A 27,755-nucleotide genomic window follows, 5' to 3' on the forward strand; every position below is an offset into this window, starting at 1 on the left:
CTGTGGGGAATATCTGTGCCTTACGGGATGATACGGAGTGTGATTACGTTGTTTTCGGGAGTTTGTTGATTTGGGAGATGACCGGTGGGGACTTTTTATTGGGGAGTAGAAAGGCTTTATTAGCAAGGAGGAGAAAGTATAGCGATTTCCTCATCGGTAATGAAGAGACCCTGGTGGAGCTAATTGGCGGGGGAGGGGGGAGTACCAGGAAGGCAGATATTTACAGCTGTTATTTTTTTCCTCAGAATTTTTTTCATTTTGTTTACAATACCTTAGTATGGCATAATTAAATGTAAAATTGCACTTCGGTATAATCTCTTACAATCGACTGATTGGCTGCCTCTGACGAATAATAGATCTGAAATATCTGAAAGATTTGTTGATATCAGAAAAATCATTCATGTTCTGTTTCGGATACTGGAAAGGTCAAAGTCTGTTTTCGGAAACATGCCCAAGAAAATCAGGTCACAGAGGTCGGGGAATTTTATCAACAGCACAGATCACGATTTCAGCTTGTAGCTAAATATTTGGTAATTATGCGTACAAGATGAAAATGACATTTTACTACATCAATATTACACATAAAACTATAACAAATCACATGACAAGAGAATCGACGTCAAACTGATTAAGTAAATAAATAATTGATTTCAAACGTTCGAAACTTGTCTAAACCAATTATTTCTTACCGTAAAAAAGTATGATGTTTAATATTCATGATAGAACTGTGACGTCACGGAAATTAGTCATTTTATGTGTACAACTCGTAGAGTCCCAAGCGAGGGTAAGGCTTGTTGGCTTTCTCGCCTTTTTTCCATTCCTCCGAAGATCGTCCGCCATTTTGGCGCATTTCAATAGGAAGGCTCATTGGTTCGCTTCTCGTCGCAAATGCGGTCCTTGATGCGGCCATACTGCTAATCACTCAGTAATAACCTTTGTCACTCAAGACTTCCATAAGATTCGTCTTGTTCCGAAACTTTGCACAGCAGTATCGGTTGTCATTACACATGCTCTGAGTTAATTGACAGACAGGCTCGGCCAGCCATGCTGTGTACGTAAGCCATTGCCATAGATACCAGCAAAATGCATTGTTAACGCTCTGTCTCATGGGCTTACTTTGTTTTGAACCTTGGTGGCCCTGGTAGCGCCAGTCATTCCCACTGTTCTCCTGACAATGTTGCATACGTCGGTAGTTTGAAGAAACACGAGTTAGTTCGGCTAATGAATCCTGATCTGTTGAGTGTAACTTCGTTTGTTTGGTCCGATGAATTATTTGTCGCGACTGACGTGACGTCACCGTTTTGTCACGCAAAATTTTGACCGTTCAGTTCTGATACTTGCCGCTGTTGCTGTCATCTACCTCTCTCCCTTCTGAGCCACCCCAAGACTCATTACTCCTATCCAAGTTCACTTTTGTGAATCTCTTCGTCAAATCGTTCAGAATGTAATAATACTAATGAACCATCCTTATACCATGGCGTTTGTATGGTCGCGGAACCATTGATTATGCGCAATGCGCTGTGATTATGTTCCACATCTCGGCTGCAGAGCTTTTCTGCATAGATAAGGTATATTTAAAATGCGCCTCGGGGACAGACATTCAGATTCTCAAAGTTTTGCAATACTTGTTAATCTACCACTTGAGCGGGGTGGGGGGCTAGATTTGAAGCTCTTGGGGTAAATAAGTTTAACCTGCTTATTTTAAGTCCAAAATTTACTTTTTTCCCATAGGTTTCAGATGTGGTTAATGTTAGGTAATTTATTTGTCTTGTACTAATATTTGCGGACAGAAAGTTTAACTAATTTGATTCGTAAATGTTAATCAGATTGTGCAATTATTTTAAGTAGTACGTCGCCTGGGTGACCCTTCAAAAATTATGACTAAGGATATTTTGCATAATAATGCAAGTAATCACTGGAAACCATACATTCAACTGCTTGGCATTTAGTTTCATACATCCATAGAAACAACCTCATTAAGATTCATACACAGATTTCAAAACTAAATTTTGATGATATTTTTATTAGTTTTTAGAGAAAAATTCTAAAAATGGCAGTGCAGAGCCGGTCTCTTGAAGTGCTTCATTCTGGTTTGTTCAAATTGTGGGCAAATTTATTATTTTCTTTCCGAAGATGCCTTCGCAATATTGTAAGTGTTCCATACCAATTTGTCGGTGACGTTGTCTGCTACTGACTCTTTTAGTGGATTGCCACATGCGAATGTCGTGCGGCTGTATTTGCACCTAACCAGGAAGAAAAAACATGTCGCAATGTTACCGATTAATCTCATAATTTACGTGTTCTGCTCTTTTTGCAAACTAACAAGTAGCGAAATTGCCGTGCCGAATAAAGCCGAACACATGGTTTCTTGATCAAACGGGTTTCGTACTAAACCATGATGGCTCGGCACATGTACATCTGAAATACATGTAATAATCAGCTCAGTTCTACTTCATGTAGTATGCGCTCGAAAGTAAGACGTTTGCTCAAAATTTTTCTTCAATGAAACTTTCTACCATTTTCTCACCAAATCAAATTTATAAAAAATAGGGGTCACCGTGCAAATTTTCGTACCAGAGAAACAAATTACCGGACATTTACTGGTATTTGAAATTCAAAATGGCCGCCATCCCTGTGTTAACTCTATTGGGAAAATGAAATGTTCGATTTTACGAAAAACTATGACGGTGAATATCTTTCTTACTCCAAGAGCTTTAAATGAGCTGTCACAAGTGGTAGATCAGAAAAGAATTGTAAAAGTTTGGGAGTCCGAATATCTATCCCCGAGGCGCATTCTTCTTAAAGGTAGTTCGCCTCGAAATCGAAGGACTTAAAGTTTTGCCTCAAGTTTCTTTAAGGAAACTTTAAACTGATCCTTATCGAATTCGAGAACAAAAAAGCAAGGGTCAAAGCACATAATTTTATACCAGAGAAACAAAAATACCCGATATTTACCGACACTTGAATTCAAACTTGCCCGCCATCGCTTTGTTAACTCTCAGTAGTGAGAAAATTCAATTTTCGATTTTCACAAAATAAGCCGCTAAAAATTTTCTCTTAGAGCTTCGAATTGAGTCCCAAGAGTGGTAGATTAAAATGTATTGTACAAGTTTGATAGTCCATATATCTGTTCTCAGGGCGCCACCTTAATCAGTCAATCAACGTTAATACTGCACTGTAACTGATGGGCAGACATTTGTTTAAAGTTTCCGCTTCAGGCTGTGATTCAGACAGATTTCACATCTATTGTCAGGATCGTTTCCGTGCCATGACGGACTTGCTCCGCGCCTACAATACTTTTGCTGAGTAACAGTATACGCTCCTCCAAATTGAATGATTTTCCAAAGTAACCAACTTGTGTAATAAGACCTATGAATAACTGTAATTTGAGAGATTCACAAAAATGGGCAAAGACAGGGTTTCGCATTAATTAATTGTAATCTAAGTGGTCGTTATGGATAAGAGAGTACCCAGCTAGTGTCTATCCTCCTAGATAAACCTTAGTTAAAGGTTTGTGTACACCTATCCATATACATGCATTCATATTTCATGAGATAATATGCAAATTATTCGCAGAGTGCTGTTCATCGAACTTATAAGTACAGCAAACAATAGACCCTAATTAGGGTCTATGAGTCTACCGAAAAGGCGTTGTTACAGTCTTCGCGTATTTTTTTTCAGAATCTGAGAGCTGACCAATTTACAATATCTACTATCCAAACATTTACAGAGAACCTTGACAAAGATTGATTCCTTTGCTATTTTTAGTTCGTGTGTTTACTCACGTGAACTGCGTCTGGGTGCCCGTCTGGGCGTCTGTCTGTCGGTGCAGTATCTCAAGAAAGGTGGTTGAATCAATATCAAAATCAAACCTCATACACTGATTCTCTGTTTGTTAATGGCAAGAATTGATTAGTTTTACGTGGGTGTAGCTTGCATAATTAATTGTCCGGAAGTGTGGTGCTCGAAGAAGTAACGCGTCGACAGACCCTATGAATCTTGATATGGATATTGATCACACTAACAAATTACAGTGGGTTTCAATTCGGTGCCACAACTCAGTGTATAAGACACACACATTGTATGTACAATATATAAACGTTTAGCTTTGGCGTCACCACACATTTAAAAGCCACTTACACATTGATTAGTTACAGCAAACCATCATGGGACAACTCTGTCTGGACCGATATACTTGATCTACAATGTAGCTGTTTTTACTGAACATTACAGATGAAATTAGATGTAAATATTTCTCATCTAAACCTGCCTCAAACAGAGTTGTGGCACTAAATTGGAACCTACTGTAGTTTCCGGTGGATGCCATTTACCATTATCTTGTCACTGATATTGTTCCTTTGCATATTTTAACGATTTGCCACAATTAGAGATATCTATCTGAAATGACTCCACCAAAGATTCTAAAAATTGCTACACATATTAGAGTGAAAAAGAACCGACAGAAGAAAGTGGCATTAAACTATTTCGAGCAGGCTAATTGCTAATTTTCATATCTGACAATTTTAAACGAAGCCATTTATATATGGTAACCTCTATTGATAAAAATTGGTACCGAAAGCGCTGTAACATATGAATGAAATGCATGACGTACTGCAGCCTTCTGTCGTTAGTAGAGTTTATAGCTTGCCTGTGTAACCAACTTTCACAGTTATGATGTGTATCCGGACGCACACAGACAAAATTGAGTAAACTTGCTATATATGACGAAAGTGAAAGAAAGTCAGCAGTTTCGTGTTAGCTAGTTACTAATTTGCTTATCTTATAATATTTTTATCAAAGCTGTTTATCAACGATGACTGCACAAACTTTGGTGCTGATATTGCTCGTAACAAAATATGAGTGAAAGAAATATTGCAGCTTCGTGTCAAATGATTAGTAATTTACATATTAGGTATTTTTTTAAAGTGCATTTATCTCTCGAACGGCTGCATAAATTGCTGTAAATTTTGGTGATGATGTGGATCATAGCTAGAGATACTGTAGTAGGTGTAGTCAGAGAAGACGAACTTGCCTATGCACAAAGAACGCATGGGCTACGTGCGAGAATACATACATTAAAACACGGGAGTGCGTTCATATCTGGTACCATTTTGAATTGGAGAAATCCTCTCAATAACAAGTCATTAATAATGACAAAGTCCCCACTGGTCATTGGGAATTTGTCACTGGAAGTGACTAAGTTGAAATCGATATGATGCGCATGAAAAAAGAAATGCAGCTACCAAAGCCCTGTCTATGACAAGTAGATATTTAGCATGTGAATGCCACAGGGTCCAAGTTGGACAGAATTAGGTATGTTATGCCCTGGCTCTTGAAATGTCAACATTCAACTAATCTGCAAGGTACTGGTCCAGGCCTGTCTTGAGTATTGGCTCTTGACATAAAAAATTGGAAGGCAAGATATGAACCAAATGCCCCCATGATCAGTACCGAAGAGACTTCGTATAATTAGCTAGTGATACTGCTAATGCCTTTCTTGACTGGTAAATCTTTGCATGATCATCATCTGCAGCAAGTGTCATCAGAGTGAATGCAGTCATTCAGGATATAGATCGCTAATTACAAACAGTGTTTCCCTGTTTAGAGGCTCAACTTTACTGAAGAAAACAATGGAGTCGTTCCATACCGTGGTGGTAAAAATGTAAATTAAATCTGGGCTCCTACCCTTATTTCAAAAAGTCATTAACTAAGTCAACTAATAATTAATCGACAGGACGTCGCTAAATGCTTTTACACTGCTGGAAGATCAACATCGGCACCATGTTTCATCAAATTTGATGCAGGATTTCTGGATATATCACAGTAATTAGGAAAGTTCATTAAATCTGCAAACTAGAAATTAATTAACATGATACTGATAAGCGTCTTTGTACACTGTTAAAGCAGCATGACCTCAACATCGATACCAAGTTTCAACAAATTTGATGAAATATTTCTTGACATGTCAGTCGAATTACGAAAAATCATTAAATATGCAAATCAGCAATTAATTGAAATGATAAGGTTAAATGTCTTTGCATGCTACTACAACATTTAGAGATCAACAGCTGTACCAAATTTCATCAAATTTATCCAAATTCGCTGCAGTATTTTTCGACATCACACTTGTTATCAAAGTTCATTAAATATGGAAATTAGCAATTAATTGAAATGATAATGCTTAATGTCTTCGCACAGTATAAGAGTACTGAAAGACTAATATCTGTAGCAAGTTTCATCACATTTGGTGCAGTATTTCTGGACACTGAAAACTAATGTGGAAAGTTCATTAGATATGCAAATTAGCAATTAATTGACATGATACTGATATCTGACATAGTTCACCATTACAACACTGTGTGCTAAACATCTGTACCAAGTTTCATGAAATTTGCTGCAGCATTTCTAGACATCACCATAATTACAGAAATTCATTTAATATGCAAATTAACAAGATAATTTTAAACGTGCAAGATTTCATGAAATTTGCTGCAGGATTTCTAAACATATCACCTTGATTATGAAAATTCATCAACTATGCAAATTGATAATTAATTGACATGATCCTACTTGATGGCTTTGCACACTGTTACCACTCTGACAGATCAATATCTGTACCACGTTTCATCAAAATTGAGTTGGTTTTTCTCGACATATCACCCTAATTACAAAAATTCATTAAATATGCAAATACGTTATTAATTGACTTGATCCTGCTTGATATCTTTGCACACAGTTACAGCTTTGATATATTACAATAGGTACCACGTTTCATAAAATTTGAATGAGCACTTATTTACATATAAGTGGAATTATGAAAATTCATAAATATGCAAATTAGCAATTTATTGACACAATACTGAAAAACGCCTTTGTGCACTATTAGAGCTCTGTGTGACCAACATCTAATTTCGTCTCATAAGAAACAGCTCTTTTTCAAAAAATCTGTAATTATTCAAGTTAGCACTAATTATGCGTACCACAGCCAAAACAATGGACATGCAAATGTATGACATAGTGTATTTTTCTTGTACCAAGTTTGAAAGGAATTTGCTCAGGCATGTCTGAAATATCTGTGTGGACAGACGCACGGACGGATGCGCTGACGGACGGACGGAGCCCAAACCATAAGTCCCCCGGACTTTGTCCGCGGGGACTGAAAAGACCACGAGCACACGGCGGTTGTCGCAATTGGGCAAAGTAAGAAAACGAGATCGAAACAGTCGGGCTTCAAACTAATATATGGGAGATTAAAGGGAATAAATGCCGAAAACCAGGCCTATGAACGAAAAAAAACCCAAAAATTAATGTGATGCTTGAGACAAAAGCAGAGTAAACATGTTATAATTTCGTCGGTGAAGAAAAAACCTGATTGTTGTAATGTGTCAAACACACGACACACCGAGATAAGAAAATGTTTTTGTCTACGTTTAGTCTATACACATACATGTCCTTGGATTACAATGGTGATTTGGTTGTATTTCTCTGTGAAAGGTTCCTTGATTACCTGTTTATCACATCTGAGAGAAAGGCAGTAATATCGCCTTTTCAAGTCTTTTCAAATCTTTCCTAACCAGGGAAGAAACGTTGACATTTCCCCTTCCGGCATGCAGGCTAATTTGTGATAACTTTTGTGCATGTCATTTGTGCTATTGTGTTCTGTCCCCTCTCGTTTTGCACATTCACCATCACAAACCAACGCCTCAAGTGATCACTTGTACTCTTCGATTTGAATGCAACACACGCCATCGTCCGTTAGTGCCACCTTTTGCACGGCGGAAACTAGATGCCGAGCAGCTTTTGTTGTGCACATGCTTATTTCGGATTTTCGAACTCGGAAAGGGGAATAGCAAAAATTAATGAAATCGACAGAGTGATTGTTGATTTTTTATTCCAGGCTTTCAATTTATATATGATTGGCGACAAAAAAAGTTTAAAAAGTCGGGGAAAAGTGTGAATGGTCTGCCTATTCCGAAAAACCACGGTCCGTGGAAAAACCAAAATCTTTCAAATTTTTGAAGGCGAAAAAATGATTGTGTGTCTTCACTGACTATTGTTGAAGAAACAACTGGCAAAATATATGCGGAAAGCATACAGGGGGAAGAAAAAGTGGAGCTGACGATTTGACATGGCGGGAAACGCGAAAACGCGGGCTGAGCGTTTGGCGCCGATAAGTCTGCCTTCCACACACCGCATGCTGGGTAGAGATGCGAGTTAAAACGAGGGGTCGCGTATTGTGTACACAAATAGTCCTGTGACATAAATAACTTACAGATCCTTTAAAATGACAGAGCAAAGATCGTTGTTCACGAATATTGGGCGCACGGCCAGTGTGAACGTGGGGGTAGTCTGCCCGTAATTGTGTTGACGACGACATTCCCGGATAAAGACAGCAGTAATATCGTCATTACAGGACGAGTAATTTTCAATCTCAGAAGCGCCATGTCGTAATATGTGTAACCTTTTGACATTATTCGTTTGTACTCAATTTGATTATCTCTCCTCACTAGTTGGTTGCAAAAGAATGCGAGATCTCTGATGTCGCGGCGTCCACGCCATCGCACCACACACTTTTCTTGTGAATTTGGATTGGGAAGATTTTCCAGGCCGTTTAGGTATATTTCTACGAAAAAAAACACCAGTAGTATTATCAGACAACAAAAGTCAGGGTTTCTTTTTTCCTTTTCCATAATATCGAGTAATACATCAGCAGGAATGCTGCACTGTTGCTATGGCGATATCATTTACACTTCGAGCGCTAATTCATTGAAGCGCAAAAAATACTACCGACGCATTAGCCCGATACGCTTGAATTAAAAACGTCCGTTTTGAAATCACGATACATTCGATTGGTGTTTGCGAATATGGATCACTCCTTTTACCGTAGGTTACTTAGAGCGTCCCCAAGTATAGTCATACTCAATGAATTTATATCGTTTTTCTGAATAAATGATCACAGTTGATATACGTCGCCTGATTGAGATAGACAAATACAGGCAGTGCACCTATTACCACCCTCTACTTTCACAGAGCGTCTGTGAACAGGCAGCGACCACACCTGTCTGGTTATATTAGCCAGGATGGTGATTTGTGAGGTCACCGGCCGGAAGTCACGTGTTCGCGGTTGCCACGAGATCGGCAAGCGGACAGTGTAGTATGGAAGGATGGTCCTCTCTGTTTGCCCCGTCGCTTCTCCAAGACAACGAACATTAACCGAAGTAAGCTAAACAAAACAAGAAGAAAGGGAGACTCTCCTCACTTTTTCCAAATCTCATCACCGAAATTGAAAGAAGGAAATGAACCTAGGTTGGGAAGAAAAAACGAGAAGCACTATCACTCTTGTCTTTCTTTACTTCCATCATCTAAATTGAAAACTTAATGAAAATAGAACGAGACAAAAATACGCGGAATTGTAATTTGTGTCCTCTATAGGTATTGCCATGGGTAAATGAGATATTCACAGAGTTGAAAGGAATGAGTACAAGAAACATTCGTCAGGATTTCTGCTTGTTCGTCACTGTGCTGTTGTACAGCCTGAACGGGGAAACAGTGTGAATCACTTGGCTTTTTATATCCACTTAGCCGAAATTTCGGGCTTACAACCTCAAGCTACATCTAATATTCTCGTAGAATTGCAATTTTCTAGAGTTCAAGTGAATGTAGTCAGCATTGCCCTGCAAGTATTACGGTAGCAGTTGTGGCAATTTATTGTGTTGTTTTGGTTTCGATACAATTTGACAGTTAGAGGGCTTTCTCTGTAAACAAATGCTGTGTTGATAGTGGTGGCAATTCTACTTGTAAAGATATTTGGTGAGTTCAAAAGCAGTCTGATATTCAGCGCTACTAACACCAATACAAACGAAGAATATTTTATTCCAGTGTTTCTATATCAGTGCATATGACAATAGCGGGAACGGAAGTGATCTTTCTTTAATACAGAATTGCAGTCTCGAGGAATAATGTACCTCGCTGAAATGTTTTCCATGTTTTTCTGATCTGTACCTTGTGTAAACTCATTTTGAAAACCTTTGGAGTATGTGACATTTTCTGAAAATCAGAAATTTCATTTTCACCGTAGAGTTCATACATAGTACGGCGGCCATTTTGAATTTCAAATATCGGCACCGTTCAGCCGATTGATTCTTAATCTCAAAATTTCCGCGGTGATTCCTGATTTTTATCGTCATAAGTAAGGTCATTTATTCATATTTCCTCGAGGAAAGTTGTTTGGCAAAGCGAAGCGCTCATTACTTTAATGTGATCTGTAACTGCAGAATGAAGGAGCGGAGGAGGAGGACAAGGAGAAAAGAGAGAAGAAGATTTGATTTTGGGGTTTTGAAATGATGAAAGTTTAATACTAATATCAAACTCCTGTACAGAAAAGTACAAATCAAATCAAATCAAGAAGAAGAAGAAGAAGAATAAAGAAGAAGAAGATGGTGATGATGATGATGATGATGACGACGACGACGACAACGATGTACGAATATGTCTGAACCTTTCAGAGACGGGAGATTTCTTGTCCATTCATACTGGACAATTGCAATATACCAATCAAGTGATTCTATTCAAAAGTTGAATAGAAAAGTGACAACGGAAGTTTATACGGAAAAAAGTCGATCGCGAAAGACTGAACGAGGGAAATTAGTGATTATGTTTATCATGTTGTACACGGTAAAACTATGACGTCACATCTTGTTGTAACCAATGGGTGTAAGGAATAGTTGGGCATTCAACGACATTTATATGGCAGATGTTTACAAAGTTGGGACAATCTTTTACCAAGATTACGAGGTCCATTTGAACCATAACATGTTTTGAACACTATCGTTTACGCATATTAATTATCCTGTCATTGATCGGGTTATCACTGAGGGTTCTCGAATGAAATTCCTTCTTCTGGCCAAGTTTTTCGCTTCACATCGTTCGCCCACATTGTAAACGCCCACACAACGACAACGATAAGTTGACATGCTGATAGGTATTTCTGACAGTCAATACTGTGAGCTGACTGTTATCCATTAGGACACTTAAGATACCTGTTTCTTTCCAGATAAGTAGATTCGCAGCGGTGCGATAAAAAGTAGTGGATGTTTTAAGCCACGATCATCTTGGTGCTTCAGCACTACCGATTTTACTAATTTGAACTGAAGGAGAATATAATAAATCTAAATATCAAAGCTCGACGGAAGAAATTTGAGTAAATCCTTTTAACATTGATGCTCATCCGAAGTTCCCTATAAGCCTTTGAAGCAATTTTAGCCACGTAGCATCGTTCCTAAAAAGGGGAAATCTCGATCCCGGGGATCGAACACGCCCACAAACCGACTTCCGAGCCGTTGTCTTACACTAAAAAAAAGAAGTTTGAATCATGATAGAATGCGTCTTTTGGACAGATATTCGTACTGTCCAATTTTTGGAATATTTTTCAGAATGCGGTCATTTCGAAGCTTGACGAGTAGAAGAAATATGTTTTTAATAAAACAATTGTTTCTCATAATAGAGTTAACATTTGGATGGCAGCCATTTTGAATTTCAAAATATCAGTAATTTGCATCGCTGGTACAAAATATTGCGTCCATTTTGAGATTGATTTTTGTTATTGATTTTAAAAGAGAGTGGTTTAACGTTTCCTTCGGGGAAAGTTGTCGCAAATAAAGTTTCGAGGCGTGTATCACCCTAACCCTGAAAGCACGAGATTGGCGACATTTTGAAGTTCACTGCAGGACCATAAAGAGCCAGCTTTTCCCATACCACTATAACACACACAGGAAACGTCGCGTGATTTTAACCTTCCTTTCGAAACACAAAATTCGGAATCAGATTTTCACATATGTTCTGATTACCAGTTGTCAAATCATTGCCGTTCTGCGTTCATTATAAGCTTAACGAAGGCTTAGCGGATTATGCCACCATCTGAATTTCTAGTTGTCACAACAACGCCGATGACATTAATTTCTTCAATACCTGTGTTGACCGTTTAAATGACAAACAGTCGCAATTAAGTGGGAATCTAAGTCGACAGTCGGCACAGATGATGCACAGCTAATGGGTAGAAATCAAGATAAATGTATTAAAAGGAGAGGAGAAAGAACGGATGGTGTGTCAAAAGACTCAAAAGAGTCGATTGATCACCACATTAAGGTGACAAGAGAACAGTAATCCGGAGGGATGTTGTAGTATTAAGGAAATTGTGAAAGCTCATCCAGTGAGAAAGATTACAAGAACGCAGAGCGCGGTCGTTTGTGAATATAGAAGCGTGCATTCTGTGCTTAAAAACGTCAAAAGAACCACCATTTTTCATGTGGTTTACTGCATGCGCAATCATGAGCAATTTATTGCGCATGTCCGGCGACATCGAAACAAAATTCGACGTCTAAGCGAAATTCAGCTCGTTTCTCTACAGTCTATATGAGTACAGTCAAAGTATGTACATATATGGTGAAAGTCAGGAGAGAATGAAGCTGTACAATGTCTGAGAGATCTTTTTTTCCTATTCAGGAAAGAAAAGACCCAACTGATTGTAGTTTTCTCTTCATCCATCGCCTTGTGAAAAATTAATCACTATTATCTCCATGGTAACACAGACTCTCAATTCATCTATACGCAGTGAAGGTGACTTCTAAACGAGTGTGACTACAATAAATAATTGCGATCGAACGGTGTCAAGATCAACATGACTTTGCGTTAACAACCCGTTTGAATCACCTCGAACCTTGAGTTTTGAAAATTAAACTTCTCCCACTGTTTGGTGAAGCCATTCGTTTCTCGATCGTTGCCTTCCAGGTATATTGGCTTGCAAGTTTCGAGTCATTTTTCTCGAATCGAAGGTATTCAGAAGTGATGTTATATTTCGGATTTCACGTGTAGAATTGAAATAGGGGCAGTTTCTTTATGTAATTTTCACGTGCTTAATTGACACTGCAATGACATGTCATATTGGTTGAAGAGAGGCAGTAGTATTCCAATCTTTAGTGCTGACTTATTATGACTGGAAGAAAACAAATTTGTGTTTTATTTTATTAGGTAAAATACTATAATTGTATCACCTACCACTTCACATCTATCCACACACTATGACTATGATGGAGGGATCTCGTTCTTAGGAAGCCAACTTGCACCAAAGGTGATGATCGGGGAGGGGGTTTAGCCAATAGTGAACAAATCTGACCCTCTCATGAAACAATGCAGTTCTGTGTATCAAAATCGGTTGTATTTTTCACTGTGGTTGAGTCAATATGTGTCTCCTAGACAGCAGAGAACGATGGATCCTCCATAATCGCGAGGGAATATTGCCAACATGTTGAATCCAAGGCTAGTACGCGGGTATAACTCTCTGATGAGATGTTCTTACAGCCTAGAAAATCACCTAATTAACATTGCTTTCGCATTTTTAATTTACATCATTAATGTTGTCAGCTCAAGTGAATTTGAATCTGTATGAACTTGTATGTTCAGTATATGATTGAGCATGCGCACATGGGATAATATTTCGGCCGATTGAATTTGCATCAGGACACGGTATTTTCATGGTTTTATTTACGAACCAATTAAAGGGACATTAGCTGTAACCTTTGACTAATTTTTCACTACTCTGTTTCAATGTATCAACTACAGAATTTTACTATAATCCGATCATCATGACCAATGCCCGGTGTCCTGCTTGCCAACACAGCCTGTGTATGTGAAATGGCCATTGTTATTGTTGATAAATGTATTCTAGTCCGGACCTGAATACAAAATTTAAACAATAACAATGCAGATTATACTCATATAGGGTATATTTATGAGCTAAATATTAGGAATTTCTCCATGGTTCAGGGATTCAAACCAGAAACTGCAGATAATACACAGAACAAACAAAATTTTAAAAATGACGAAAGTTACAGCTAATGGATCTTTAAATTAATATGTTGTTGTAGTTTTTAAAGAGATCAATGTCCGTGTGGTTTTACAGTTGCAACAACAATGTGTCACTAAAATATGTATATATAATATTATAAAATATTGAAGCTAAAATAAACTTTACATAAAATCTAAGCATTCTAGACCTACTCCTTGGATTAATACAAATTCTATGTGTTAAACTCAGCGTTTTTATTCACTACTAACACACAACTGTAGAGTTTATTGTTTTTGACAGCTATGATATAACACAGTTTTGGATGGGGGTCTGCTAAAATTATTCTTGAGAATTGAATTTTCTCAATCACGTGACTCCAAGGTCAGCGAAGGACGGCACAGCTCATTTTGCTAAATAGATGTAACTTAGAGCCATTGAGAGTAAAGTAGATTATATCTTGTGGAAGATGCATAAAGATGCGAATAATGGGCTAGAAATTCCCGGTGAAAACAAAAAAAAATTATCTAGCTTCTTTTCTACAAAACAAGCATTGTGATATTAGCGGGAAACCCGTGGTTATTGTTAATCAGTACTTTGTTCCCCTACAGCGCAGACGACCGGGGAGTGCGCCGTATTTTTTACACCTTTGCACCTACATCTGTGCTCACACCTCTGAAGGCCACTCTGTAGTATTGTTATTGTTTTCAGCGAGTACAGACATTGTCAACACACCGTAATATAAATGTAAAACAGACTGCAGTGTCAGCGATGCATGCAAATGATCCTCAACATTATGTTTATCTAAAAATCTGTTTGTAACTGAATGGATCCGGTAATGATTTGATGGCACAACTTTTTGACTGATAAAAGGCTCGAAACAGTCTCTTCACGTTTATTATTTCTTGTGACAATCACTGTCTTTTGAATGTTCCGATGACCATTACGTAAGGATTTCTGTGCGCCTCTCCTGAAAGGTATACAGTCATCTGTAATCTAAATATGCCCAAATATGGTCAAAGGGGCGATCCTTGTATTCAAAATGCCCATGTGAGGGCGCTGTTTTTAAAAAGCGGCCACCCGCTTTAAATCTGATTGGTTAGATTTTCTCTTTCCATGGTAACTGTGGCAAAATTGGAACAGGTGACAGTATACATTTAAGGTAGTAAGAATAGGTACGACGTAATCACATGATATGCAAATTAAATAGAGAATTGTGGGTAACATCCGGGTTCTTGCAATCGCCACATGACGACATTTTGGAAAGCTTGTCATCCCTTTGAAGGAAGATTACATGTAGATAATAACTTCCATGGAACGAAAACAAAACGTTTTCCATTTCTATATGGGGTATTTGCGGGAAAAAATTCGTTCCCGCAGGACAAACATTTTATCTGTTTTCATATCACTGAGCAGGTAGCAGGGGCTACACGACCGCGAGGAGCAGTAATTTGACAAATCAGCACAATACAGTTTTGCTCTGAGAAATCTGTTGCTTCCTTGTTGGCGTGATAATGAACGAGGAGGATGTGTTCTGACTCATGGCAATATGTCAGGGGATATTAGAAAACCTTTCATCAGCGACGCTGAAGCTGGTTCACCTTGCTTCGACTCATCTTCCTATGGTTTCCGAGTTGCAATCCAGAGTAGCACAGTTTTGTGGCAGGGGTCTTATCGATGTAACCGATATCAAACTGGCACATGGTACAAAAAGAGATGGATAGATGGCTAATCAGAACGAGAATCGTATATACACTGCACACGTTTTAACCGGAAGCGCCAATTATGGGGCATGACTGATTGTCACCTTGTCTTGTGCAGCCAATCTTTCCACGTGCTTAAAATAGATATTCAAATTCATATACAAAAATGATCATAATCTTTGCCAATTGCATTTCCCTTACCTTAATTAAACCGCCGGATGGCCCAGGATGATTATTATATTTCTTCTCACTGCCTTTTCACAACTCGTCGTTCCCCAGGTACGTTGGACAGGATGGGGTCGCCATCTTTGCTACAGACTTTATCAATAGCCGTGATTTGCATATTAGTGCTCGGGACTGTGGTAACCGAAGGCTTCACGGAGTACACCGACGAGAACAGCCTGCCGTTCAGACTACGTATACAGCTGGCGTGTCAACGTGAAACGACCAGATACTCCATACCTTTCATATGTTATATGTTAGAGAACAGGGACTCAGACCAACGTGCCGTTGTAAAACGCCAAGGTAATATGCCAAGCCGATACGAATTCCCCTGATGCAATCTCAATCCCCCTCTCTCCGTCTGTCGCAGTTTGTTGTTACTAATAACTTTCCGATTCAATAAATCACCCCTCCCTCTCCATTTCTTCCTAGCCTCTCCCTTCCCCCCCTCTCTCTCTCTCTCTCTCTCTCTCTCTCTCTCTCTCTCTCTCTCTCTCTCTCTCTCTCTCTCTCTCTCGTTCTCGAGTCACAATGACACTTCCAATCATATTTCAATTTCAATGAGTAAGCGTCATTCACAGATTGCACATCTACGCGTAGCTAATTACTATCTTGTAAAAATTAGCTGATGTGAGACCCAATCACTAATCCCCCAGAAAAAAAAGATTCAAGATGTTGATAAAGCATTTCGTTCACATCGACATTGCTAGAAGCAAGTCTTAAGAAACATAAACCAACATGTTCAGGCTGCAAGATAGCCGTAAGGGAGCCGTCATTATTTACAGCCTGGGGGGTCCGGAGGAATTTCATCGGAAACTCTTAAATTTCGAGTAACCCGTCCCTGCCAACCCTGATGAATTTGAGCAACACCCCTCTCTAACACAGAGATTTTGAGTAAATCCCCAGGGCCCCATTTGGAAAAGTTAAATATCAAGACATGTAATTGTAAATTTACAAAAATACAGCAATAGTAAAGACCTGTCATATCCTGGTGTACCCTGCTAGATTATCATCGGTTTAACGGTTGAATAATGTGAAACCAACAAAATGAAATTCAAAGTCATAACAAAATGTAAATGTAAAGGTCATGCTGTAACCAGTATCCAATAATACAGTATTGTTTTCTTTGGATGGATATCATGACAGAGATTTCACTAAGACATCTTGGCAGGGCAGAATTTGAACGTACAGGTGGGAGAAGGGGGAAGTGTCAGAGAAGGTTGTACCCTCCCTTGCATGGAATATTTTGAGAAATAGACGGTTGCAATGGTGCAATCTAGTGCAATATGAAAGGTGTATTCAATTCGTATTTTTACTAAGTAAAACTGTTAGAACACCCAAGGAGGTTCCCCCCTCGCATCGAAAATTTTGAGAAATTGATGTTTCAAATGGTGTAATCTCAGAGATGTTTCAGTTCATTTTGCACCGAAAATTGAGTAATCCCGTTCTTTCTCTCCACATTTTGAGCAACCCCTTGTAGCTTTCAATTTTTTGAGTGACTACCCTCACATTCCTCCAACCCCTCAGGCCGCAAATAATGACGGCTTCCTAACAACTGGACAGCTCGCAGCGACCATGTTATTTAGAAAAAGGGCAAAATTTAAGGTTGGCCTTTAACACTCGGTCAAAATTTCTTGGTGTTGACGACAAAACGAAGAGTGTTACTGTCTGTTTTCGAACGAGAGTATCTCATTCGGTTGAGATCGTGATTCAGATTTAGGAATATTTCATTTTTCACCTAAAAAGACCACATATTCTTTGTATTTTCCCCCACACTAGTTTGAAGTTGGTAAACAGTTGTTTAACATTTTACGTTAGATTGAACGCCAGTGTTAGCGAAGATTTTGACTCTTCTTTTGGATCTGGAGTGCATATGACGAAGAATATAATGCCACTTGCTGCTGTTTAGAGCACTATGGGAAATATTTAAATAATTATTATACAATTGTTTTTACTTCATAAAAAGGGCATGTAAGTCTAACTTTTGATGATTTCTTCGATCTTTTGTCAATCATAATTTTTCTCCTACTCCCAAAGGCACGTTGAGATACACAGTATTCAGCTTGTCAACTCAGTCTATACATACACAGACTGTACATTATTACAGTTGACAATGGAATTTGGGTCCGGACTAAAATTCACAAGTAAACAATAAAAGCGCATTCTACTCATAAAGAGGCTATGTTGACAAGCAAAAAGGTGGATATCTCAACATGCATTTGAGCAGTACAAAATGAACTTGCATTGACGTACAAAATAAAAATGACGATAAAATTATTAAATTTTAGATTACTTGTCCTTTAATATCCTATTAACAACTCTGTCATGATACCCATCCAAATTAAACAATACTATATGGTTGGATACTGGTTATAGCGTGAGCTTTTGTATCTATATTTTGTTGTGATTTCAAATTTCATTTTGTTGGTTTCATCTTTTCAACCGTCATGAGATAACCGATGATAATCTAGCAGGCCCTATGGTATACCAGGATTTGAAAGGTCTTAACTATTGTTGTATTTTTGTAAATTTTACAAGTACATGTATTGATACTTAACTCTTCTAATTGGGGAGGGTCAGTCAAAATATCTGTGTTAGAGAGGGGGATTTCTCAAATTCACTATGGTTGGTAGGAGGGGTGAGGGTTACTCAAAATTTCGACGTTTCCGATGAAATTCCTCCGACCCCAAGGTCGTAATTAATGACGGCTCCCTTATTTCAAATGTAGCCGCTGGTGTCAAAGTACAGTGACGATGAACACGCCCGCTATTGCCCTCTCACACGTAAATTTGCTTGCTTTTCACCTTGTCTTGCTCGTACATATTTTTTACAGCCATGGCGTTGCAGAAATGAACGTGCAGTCGAGTTGGTCGCGTGCTCTGACGGTCTGACCGCAAGACCACCGTAACGTAATAATTTTTCCAAATTGTTCTGTTCATCCCGCAGATCCCACCGCGTTCAGTGGCGTCGAAAAACTGCGACGCACCTTGCTCCGCCAACTACTCCGAAGATTCTGCGAGTCCGGGCTGTCGTGCAACGGCGACGACGTGACGCTCTCCCCGAACAACCGAAACATTGCTGACCTTGCCCAGGACCTTATCAAAGCCGGCCTGAACCCCAGCGAGTACCGTGGCAGCTCAAAACAATGATGGCGCCAACACTGGCTTTTAGTTCTGTAAGCTTAATAATATACAGCTGTGGCTTGGAAATCCTTCGAATCCTTCTTATGAGTTCTGTACTGCCTATTCCCCTTGCCCGATGTAGATGAACTATAGCCAATTTATAAATACATGATGCCAGCCAGCAAGTAGAACTTTTTACATCGATTAGAACATTTTTGTTGACGTCTCGAAGGGGTATAAGCGGCAAAAGTTCATGCTGACGTGAAAGGCTATTTGGGCGCGAGGCGTATTCTCGTTAGTAAATGCACTCTAACGAGAACAGCAACGTCGACAGCCATCACCGACACCATTTTACTCTCTGCCGCTCTCAAATTATCACTCTTTGGAGTCGATTTTCACTCATTCTGTCAACACAGGCAACGTTTAGTTGTCGCAGAAATCGTGAGAAAGCCCATCTTTTTGAAATCGGATACCTTCCCTAAGGAGGGTATCATATTAAAGCCTGCGCTATTAGCATGAAGTTTTGTCATTTATATCGAGGCGAATGAGTCACAAATTTCTATACCCTAGGATAACAGAAAATGTTTTTCTTTCACAAGTAAGCCACCATTGATTATCTACCTGACGAGAGAACAAATCTTTAATCAAAATATTTTCTCAAGAAAAATTATTTAGAGAGAATTTAACCCCCTATCGCTTGTAGTTATTTTTTGATATATCTATGAAATTTCCTATGCTTTCTATATCGTAGCTTTTCTCGCACTTAGTGAGGTCATTAGGCTGTTAGTTAATAGGGACGTTGTCATGGGAACTGTGGGGATTAAAGGGCCAGTGTTTGTCCTGGGTTTTGCGCATTCCGTGTTGTTCTTGAAGTGAAGAAGACAGTTATATACTTGGCATAATTTTTGACTATTTCTTGCTTGAGACTTGGCCACTTTCAGGCGCTTAGAATTATCCGAATTCAAAGGGAAACGACGTGTTAAATTTGCCCGAGAGTTTGTACTGGGTTAATTTTTTCAAATGTATGTCCTAGTCTCGTGCAAATACAGGCTAAGCCGACGGCACGTGCACGCAAGAAAACTTGTAAAGTGGGACGACAGCATTTTTATGTACATACCTGACAACACACGGTGGTAAGATCGTCGACTGTGTCACAGGTCAACACGATTAGATGTTCTGAGTACTGTAATTTCTTGTAGATTTTCTCTCCAGGTTTTGCCCAACGTTGCCTCATGTACTTCCATCAAGATTTCAAAATGTGTAAGTGCGAAACATGAGCTACTTTATTTTCTTAAAAAGCTGAGCTACTTCTGTCACAGACTTCTTTGGACCCGCTATTTCATCACGTTGCAATGAATGAATTTAATGTAAAGAAAGTCGCTTTCTTTTTCAGTCAATTGCTGGCACGACGCAGACGAACAGACTAGCCCTGTCGAAAGTTTTCACGCATCGCTCACATTTGCACATCGCTGTTGATGGCGTGCAACTTGTAATACTCCTCTCTGACACTCAAAGCAGATCGAGAGTTCAAAGGTCAAAGTTGTCTGTTCAATGACAACAGGTTTAAACCTCATCACAGCCAGGGGCAACTCTACTCTTGGCGCGTAGATGTGTCGGTTATTATCAAGGTTTCCGTCTATTTTGAATTAACCCCAAGAACATTTTATTCTTGGATCACTCCTAGGTGAGCTCCTTGTCTTTCTGGACTTAGCCATTAAATGTTTAATCTTCAACAGTCTGATTCTCTAGTCGAATATGTCTTTTATTGAAATGATTTGTTTTATTAAAACTATTTTTCAACTTACTGCGGTATTTCCGGTATGTTCCTTCCTCCTCTGCATTCACGAAATAAGTATTTATGCAAATCTACCGTTCTCGGCGCTTGCTGGGTTACTTATCTTTTCTTTTGAAGTGGGTGTTAAGGTAGTATGTGACTCCAAAGTGAAAGATTTCAACTTCTACTCAAACGTTTCTCTCAAGGAAACTTTGAACCAAACTGATCAATTCAAGGTTAAAAATTAGGTGTCACCGTGCAAAGTTTGGTACTGTAAAAACAAATTCCCTTAAAATTCACTGATATTTGAAAGTCAAAATGACCGCCTTCCCTGTCTTATTTCTATTGGGAAAAAAATAATATTTTTGATTTTCACAAAAATATGACGGTATAGAAACTATACTTCAAGAGCTTCAAATGAGCCCCTACAAGTGGTAGCTCAGAAAAGTATTGTAAAAATTTGAGTCATAATATCTGTCCCCTAGTGCATTCTAACTTTAAGTAAATAGGCGAAAGAAATCTCAGTACTTTTGATGCAGACTTTTCCCAGTGGCCGTCTTCACCAGTTTGGCAAGACGTTACTGTCGTTCACGAGGATGTTAAGCTTTTCAACGCTTCCAGAGATTGACTTTGACTGCCCACATAAATCATCCAGCCATTTCGTAATCTTGTCAGACGACAGGAACAAATTTCTTCCCGCCTGATGGTACCCGTGAGGGCCTCTATATTATTACAAATGTTCTCTTCATTCCCCGTTGGTTTGAAAATTGGCATGGTTCTTAAGTGATGCATTTAGCGCGGGAAAACTTGTTGACAGGTTACATAAGTCTCGGCGGAGTATTTTTTTGTCAAAGTTCTGAAACGACTTAGATTAATTTACGCCAACTCCAAGGCGGCAGCTGGGTACGCGCGTACATTTCTGAATTATTCAGTGGGAGCTATTTGCAAATGATGGATTGACAGTGAAGTGAGCTTATTCTGGTCGCCATGGTTTTCGGTTTTGATTTCCTCCTTTCACACATGTGTGCCACGTAATACATGACGCAAATTACCGGGCATTAATTCAGTGAAAAAAATAAACGAACAAAAATTGTTGAGCTGTGATGATACGCTATACATTTGCCATCGCGTACTAACATGTACCCAAGCTCGGTTAACGCACGATCGATGGGTCATACTTGATTGCCAAACACTGCTGTGCGATCATGGAGGGACTGTGCATGACCGAAGAACCATTCGATTTTGTTCTTGATGGGTGCACTTGCGCATACTTGCTCCGTTGCGTGTTTGCCGACCGCGCGGTTCCTCATCATCAGTCCTCTCTCTCTCTCTCTCTCTCTCTCTCTCTCTCTCTCTCTCCTCTCTCTCTCTCTCTCTCTCTCTCTCTCTCTCTCTCTCTCTCCCTCCTCTCTCTCTCTCTCTCCTCTCTCTCTCCCCCTCTCTCTCTCTCTCTCTCTCTCTCTCTCTCCTCTCTCTCTCTCTCTCTCTCTCTCTCTCTCTCTCTCTCTCTCTGGTGCGAATCTGACCGTCAAGACGTACGTAACTGTATGATTTCTGAACTAATAACTACTGAGGCAAAAATACTCGCATTTCCTTTAAACTGACAATCCAAGTATACCAATATATTTATGGGAAATTACAGAATTTGATGCAAAAAAGCCAAGTTTTATAAATTATAACATAAATTACTTCAAGTACATAGTAATAAGTACTTATACTTATTACGTTGCATTTGACTTTATTTATGTTTTATATTCATACATAGGTATACATATATACGCACACACACAAGTTTGGTTAAAAGTGTGAATGAAAACTACATAATTCTTTGGTAACATATTGAGAAATTCAAGAAAGGAAATGTCATTGATTCTGGCTCCTCGACTTCAAATACTTCTGCGTTCGTCATCAACCGCCGGGGGGGGGGGGGGTAAACAATCTCACGTCAAGTTTCCGTTGTCATTGGTTATAATTATGATGGTATGGAAAATGAGGGAAAACGAGGGAAAAATCCATTATCCGTATCGCATAGCTGTCTGTATAAAATTATACGGACCGTTAACATTTTATCGGACTTGCGTGGTGGATTTAATTATTGAAGCGAGGGGTCTGAAGAGCACATGATATTGGACGATATGATTATGTTGATAATTTACCATCCTAAAGTTTTGGACGGGATTTTCACTGTTTCTCCGTTTGTTGCGTCTGATGAGAGCGCGTACTGATAATTTCCGACAGGCAGTTCCACATCAAGCGGGGGAACATACAAAATATTGACCTGTCGTGGGGGTCTATTCGCAGAGAGGGAATGACTATAGGCCTAGTCAAAGCATGAGCGTGGGATGTTTGACTTGAAACCAAACCGAACGTGGCCAACGCTTTTGGTCGACAAGAATTTACGTGATCTCGCGAGATCGCGCCGGAACACAGGTTTGCAATCTTCAACCAAAATGAAGAAGTCACAGGTTAATGATGTCCATCGGCCAAAGGTGTAACATACACTGCGATATAGCTTTCTTCTCAAGAGCATGCAACAATCGATTTCCATCCAACCTATGTTTATCTCGTGGCGCCAAAGCAATTTCAAAGTGATTTGTAGCTTGTAGTTTGTCGAGCTACTTCACGAAAAATGTCGATTATTTTTGTAATATGCTGCGGTCTATGAATTTTGTATCAGTGCTCCCATGTCACTCGGTCAACACGATGAACATGAACTTGAAGGTTTCTTGAATAAAAGTGTTACGGTTGATTTCTCCTTGACTGGGATGGTGACATGGCCAATCAAATTAGCTAGCAATTTTTTCTGTCGTCAGGGTCAGAACATAGGAAGGTGGTTAGAATGAAAGGAATGTAAATTTTATCCATTTCCCCCGAAAAAACTGACACTTTTTAGGAGTAAGCAATGCGTCCATACTTTTGCCGAGAATTCTGTATTTTTTCATGTGAATATTTTAATTACAAAGTAAGGCTGTAGGGGTTTTTCAAAGTTTTTGCCTTATAAAATGACGGACCCCTTCAAAATTCTTCAGTCCACGACGCAGGACATGCCGAGATCAGCGGTCATCAAATTAACTGCTATACTTGTCAAGTGTGGGTTTTTTCTCAAACGCATTTACTTTGCGGAGAGACTAGCTGATCAAAAAAACGTCCCTCGACATTACTAAGAGGTTGTCCATATGAATTAAATCAGTTAGCGCCTTTGTACTTATCGACTTTGTACTTGCTTCTGGTTTTGACTTCATTGAATGTACTTGTAAGATTTTCAGTTTTGAAAACACCGGGGTTACTACGACTTGATTGACCCGGTCGAGTTATCGTTCCACTAAACCCAAAGCCTATCCTTTCCAGCGCAGTTAGTACGCCAGAATACACCATGAGTGAATAACTTGTAAGAAACTGATACAACGGTTCAATTTTTTCGCCTAGGGTTACATTTTAAATGTAATTTGCGAATCAAACGTTTCCCCACAGGTTCGTATCTTTGCTATGTCGACTGCTTTGAATTTGATTCGTGTCTAACGGATTTCTTTATCCGCAAACTTTAAGACATGAGAGCGGTCCGTTTCCAAGAAATAATTGCCAGTCATAATATCAAATCCACCATATTTTCCTAACAATTATGGATTATGAATCTCCAACTACAAGATATGTTTTTATCTCTCCGAGGTAGTCGTGATAATTTTTGTCCGTGGGTAGATTTTTCCCCCGGAAATTGCCAAAGCAAAAATATTTTGGCTCGTGACGAAATCTGTCAGTGAACGTGATCGTGTTGTCGGTGGTGGAATCCAAGGTCAATTAAAAGGACAACGTATGTATCATGGCTATCTGTTGATATTATTTTAGTTATTGTTGTTTAAGGTAGTATGCGCCTCGAAAGTGAAAGACAAACTTTTGCTCAAACTTTCCTCAAGGAATAGTTTAACCATTGTCTTTCAAAATCAAGAATAAAAATTAAGGGTCACCATGCAAACTTTGGTACTAGAGAAACAAATCACTCAAGATTTACAGATATTTGAAATTCAAAATGGCCGCCATCCCTGTGTTAACTCTATGGAGAAAATTTAAATTTTGGATTTTCGAAAAATTAAGACGGTCAAAAGTTTTCTTACACCAAGAGCTTTAAAATGAGCTCCCACAAATGGTAGATCGGGAAAGAATTGTAAAAGTTTGAGTGTCCAAATATCTGTCCCCGAGGCGCGTTCTACCTTAAGGTAAAGTGCGACGAATTCGGACGCGCACACGCTTTAGAACGTTTCTGCGCAGATTTAACTCCAGCCTGCCGCAAATGGGTTATTTTGTTGCGCATGTATTTAACATCACCTGTCATTGTTGAAATTGCACTTTTACCTAATTTTTTGACCCAGTCTCTTAGAAATACATGTGACCTACAACCTTGTCATATTTTGACCCCCCTAGGAAGCTGGCTTTTATTCAATATGAGCGAAAAATTAACATTTCTCTCCCATTACATGGCGCATATTACCCATTCACCTGGAGATATTGTAAAAAGTAGCGTGGTGACACCCTTTTATTAAAAGTGTAAACGAAATGGTATTATGTCAGGATTTTATTCGCCAAGTTTGGTCAAAATGACACCATTCAAAGCGACAGGAAGAAAGTTCGAAAATTATGTAGTGATATAATTTCGATATCGTCATTTTGTAATCGATACTTATGTTAAAATTTCTTCACAAACATCATGAAAACTATACATTCGATAGATATGGATCTTAAGTCTTGGTATTTATTAAAATTAACTCATTTGCTAAGCGTTTTATAATTGCTTTCTTTAGTTTAAGTGAATTATGTCATTTTTATTTATTTCTAACGACGCCATTTTAACGTCCGTTTCCATGGAAACGAGCGTGGTGACCCCCATTTTTTATTTCATTCTTGCACTTACAAAACTTCCAAGAATATTTGCGCAGTTTCCAGAAAATGACACCACAACCTAATTTTGACGTAATTCGTAGTACTTCACCTTAATGTGAGCAAATAGTTGTGTTTTCTGCTCAGTGAATCATGCTGAATTGTCAATCACCAGATCTCTACTCCCCGCCTGCCTGTAGACATAAGCTTTCGATGACATCATTCACTGTACATAATAGAAATTGTGGTATCAGCATTTTAAAACGTTTGGTGTGGAGAGCTCCGATGCTTAATAATTCAACATGTTTTAGTAAGCAGAACAATATTAATAATTTATCACATGAAACAAAAATACCCGAAATGGGTTGAAAAGATGGCGACTTTGTCCCTTTAATGGTTTGCCAACCAGAAGTGAAACAAAATGTAAATTTAATTAATTTCACGAAAAACCGAATAAAAACTTTGTCACACATGTCAGATGCCTTGATAATCTTGTACAGTTCACAAAATTAATACTGAATTAATCAGTTTATTTTCAGAAATAAGAAAAATGGATATTTGATTTCAACGAGTATTCAAAATCTTGATGTGAACAACTGTACTAACCTATAGTATTAAGTCGACGGTCGATATTGTACACCTGGTTTTAGAAACATTTGGAAGTCGATATCATCGGAATAATATACAGTATACGATCAGTTTTAAGAATGAATAGTTTGTTCATAGATTACCTGTAATAGTGATAAAAATAGCACAAAAGTATGTTTGCTATTTATAGCTCTCTTTTGTGGCACGTTTTCATATACGTTCCTTTATGTGAGGTACGTGGAGGAACGTTAAAGGGAGGCTTTCGTCGGAACTGCGCTCAAGGACCCCTAAGACCGATGTAAAACACTGTATCCAAGGTACATTGGCGATTGATGAAAGTTACAACATGTTTGTCATAATGTACATCGTATAATTTAAATGTTGCAGCTATGTTGACGTGATGCATGCATAAATAGTGCATGAAATACATTGTTTGTAAACGAGAAAGTCGCACGTGCGCAGTTCCGACGACCGCTTCCCTTAAATGTTTCAGATTTTGTGAATCTCTGATGGTGCCACTGAATCATACAATACGCGCACACAAAGTGCTTATCGTGAGGGTTGTTTTGGCCAATTTCTGTCGTATCTGTAACATGTAGAGTACTTTTGAACGGTATCATTAACAAGCATGAGAACGCAAAAAAATGACAATTTTATCGATCTGATTGAAGAATAAGCCGGTGTTATTACCATCTCGCGTTTTTGATAAATTGAAAATTTGCACGCCGTAAGGTAATATCGATGACAGAGAAAGCCCCCAACAATCAATGACGCGTTTATGGAAGGCGGTAACGAGAACCGCGCAAACGATGAAATCCTCGTTAAATTTGACTGAGCCCCCGAGCGGAAACGGTGTCCTCAAAGGCAATTGACGAATGTTATTACGGTTGTTGCTCTTTTCAACGTGCTCTCTTTTCCCCTCTTACTTTACGCAGATGTAGCAAACTTTTCCCGCTTGATGAGATTATGACGAAATTTAAATTGATTTTTTCCTCGACAAAAGCCTTATTTTGATATTTTGGTGGGCTAAAAATGGATTCAATGTGCTTCAATATCACAGACATGCCCCTTGAGAATTCAAATGAAATCAATAGCTTTTTTCCTCATTTTATTCAGCACAAGAGGGCAGTGAATGTACCAAACACAACGTGTACGTCACAACTTTTTCAACTCATACCCGGAAACAAGTCTTTATTATCTTACTCTGAGAACAGTGAGTGGGATTGATGAACAGTTCGATTGAAAAAAAAACAACCTCATATACCAGTAATCGCCCAGATTTCCGGGCTTACTGTACGTTGTTGGTGTCAAGGAAAGTCGTTGCACTGTTTTGTAAAGAGTTAAAACACCTACGTATACCAATCCATTTATCCTTCCATTCATTCATGTATCCTTCCATTCATTCATGTATCCTTCCTTCCATCCATCCATCCATCCATCCATCCATCCATCCATCCATCCGCTCACCCAGCAATTCATCAACCATTTCAACGCTACCGATGTTTTAGAGTGCGCCCTCACGCGTTGGCAAATCGGCCGCGGTCAACCTGAACAAAGACTCCTATGAAGAGATTGGACAAGTAGCACACTTGACGATCAAGCCATATTACCTAAAAACACGATCAAGCTAACTTAAA

At 38.9% G+C, this 27,755-nt stretch overlaps 1 protein-coding gene across 2 annotated transcripts in view; it reads left to right on the forward strand.

Annotated features, from left to right (window-relative positions):
- Window positions 1-20,691, forward strand: part of LOC139133662 (uncharacterized) — a 129,925-nt gene extending 109,234 nt beyond the window's left edge. For both annotated transcript variants that reach the window (XM_070700418.1, XM_070700426.1), the window contains exons 3-4: window positions 15,823-16,068; window positions 18,712-20,691. In XM_070700418.1, the coding sequence (XP_070556519.1) occupies window positions 15,837-16,068; window positions 18,712-18,914 (435 nt within the window). In that variant the 5' untranslated portion in view covers window positions 15,823-15,836 and the 3' untranslated portion in view covers window positions 18,915-20,691. The remainder of the gene's footprint in view (window positions 1-15,822; window positions 16,069-18,711) is intronic.
- The last annotated feature ends 7,064 nt before the right edge of the window (window positions 20,692-27,755 follow it).

The sequence above is a fragment of the Ptychodera flava genome, chromosome 1 (genome assembly GCF_041260155.1).
Source record: "Ptychodera flava strain L36383 chromosome 1, AS_Pfla_20210202, whole genome shotgun sequence".
Taxonomy (NCBI): Eukaryota; Metazoa; Hemichordata; class Enteropneusta; family Ptychoderidae; genus Ptychodera; species Ptychodera flava.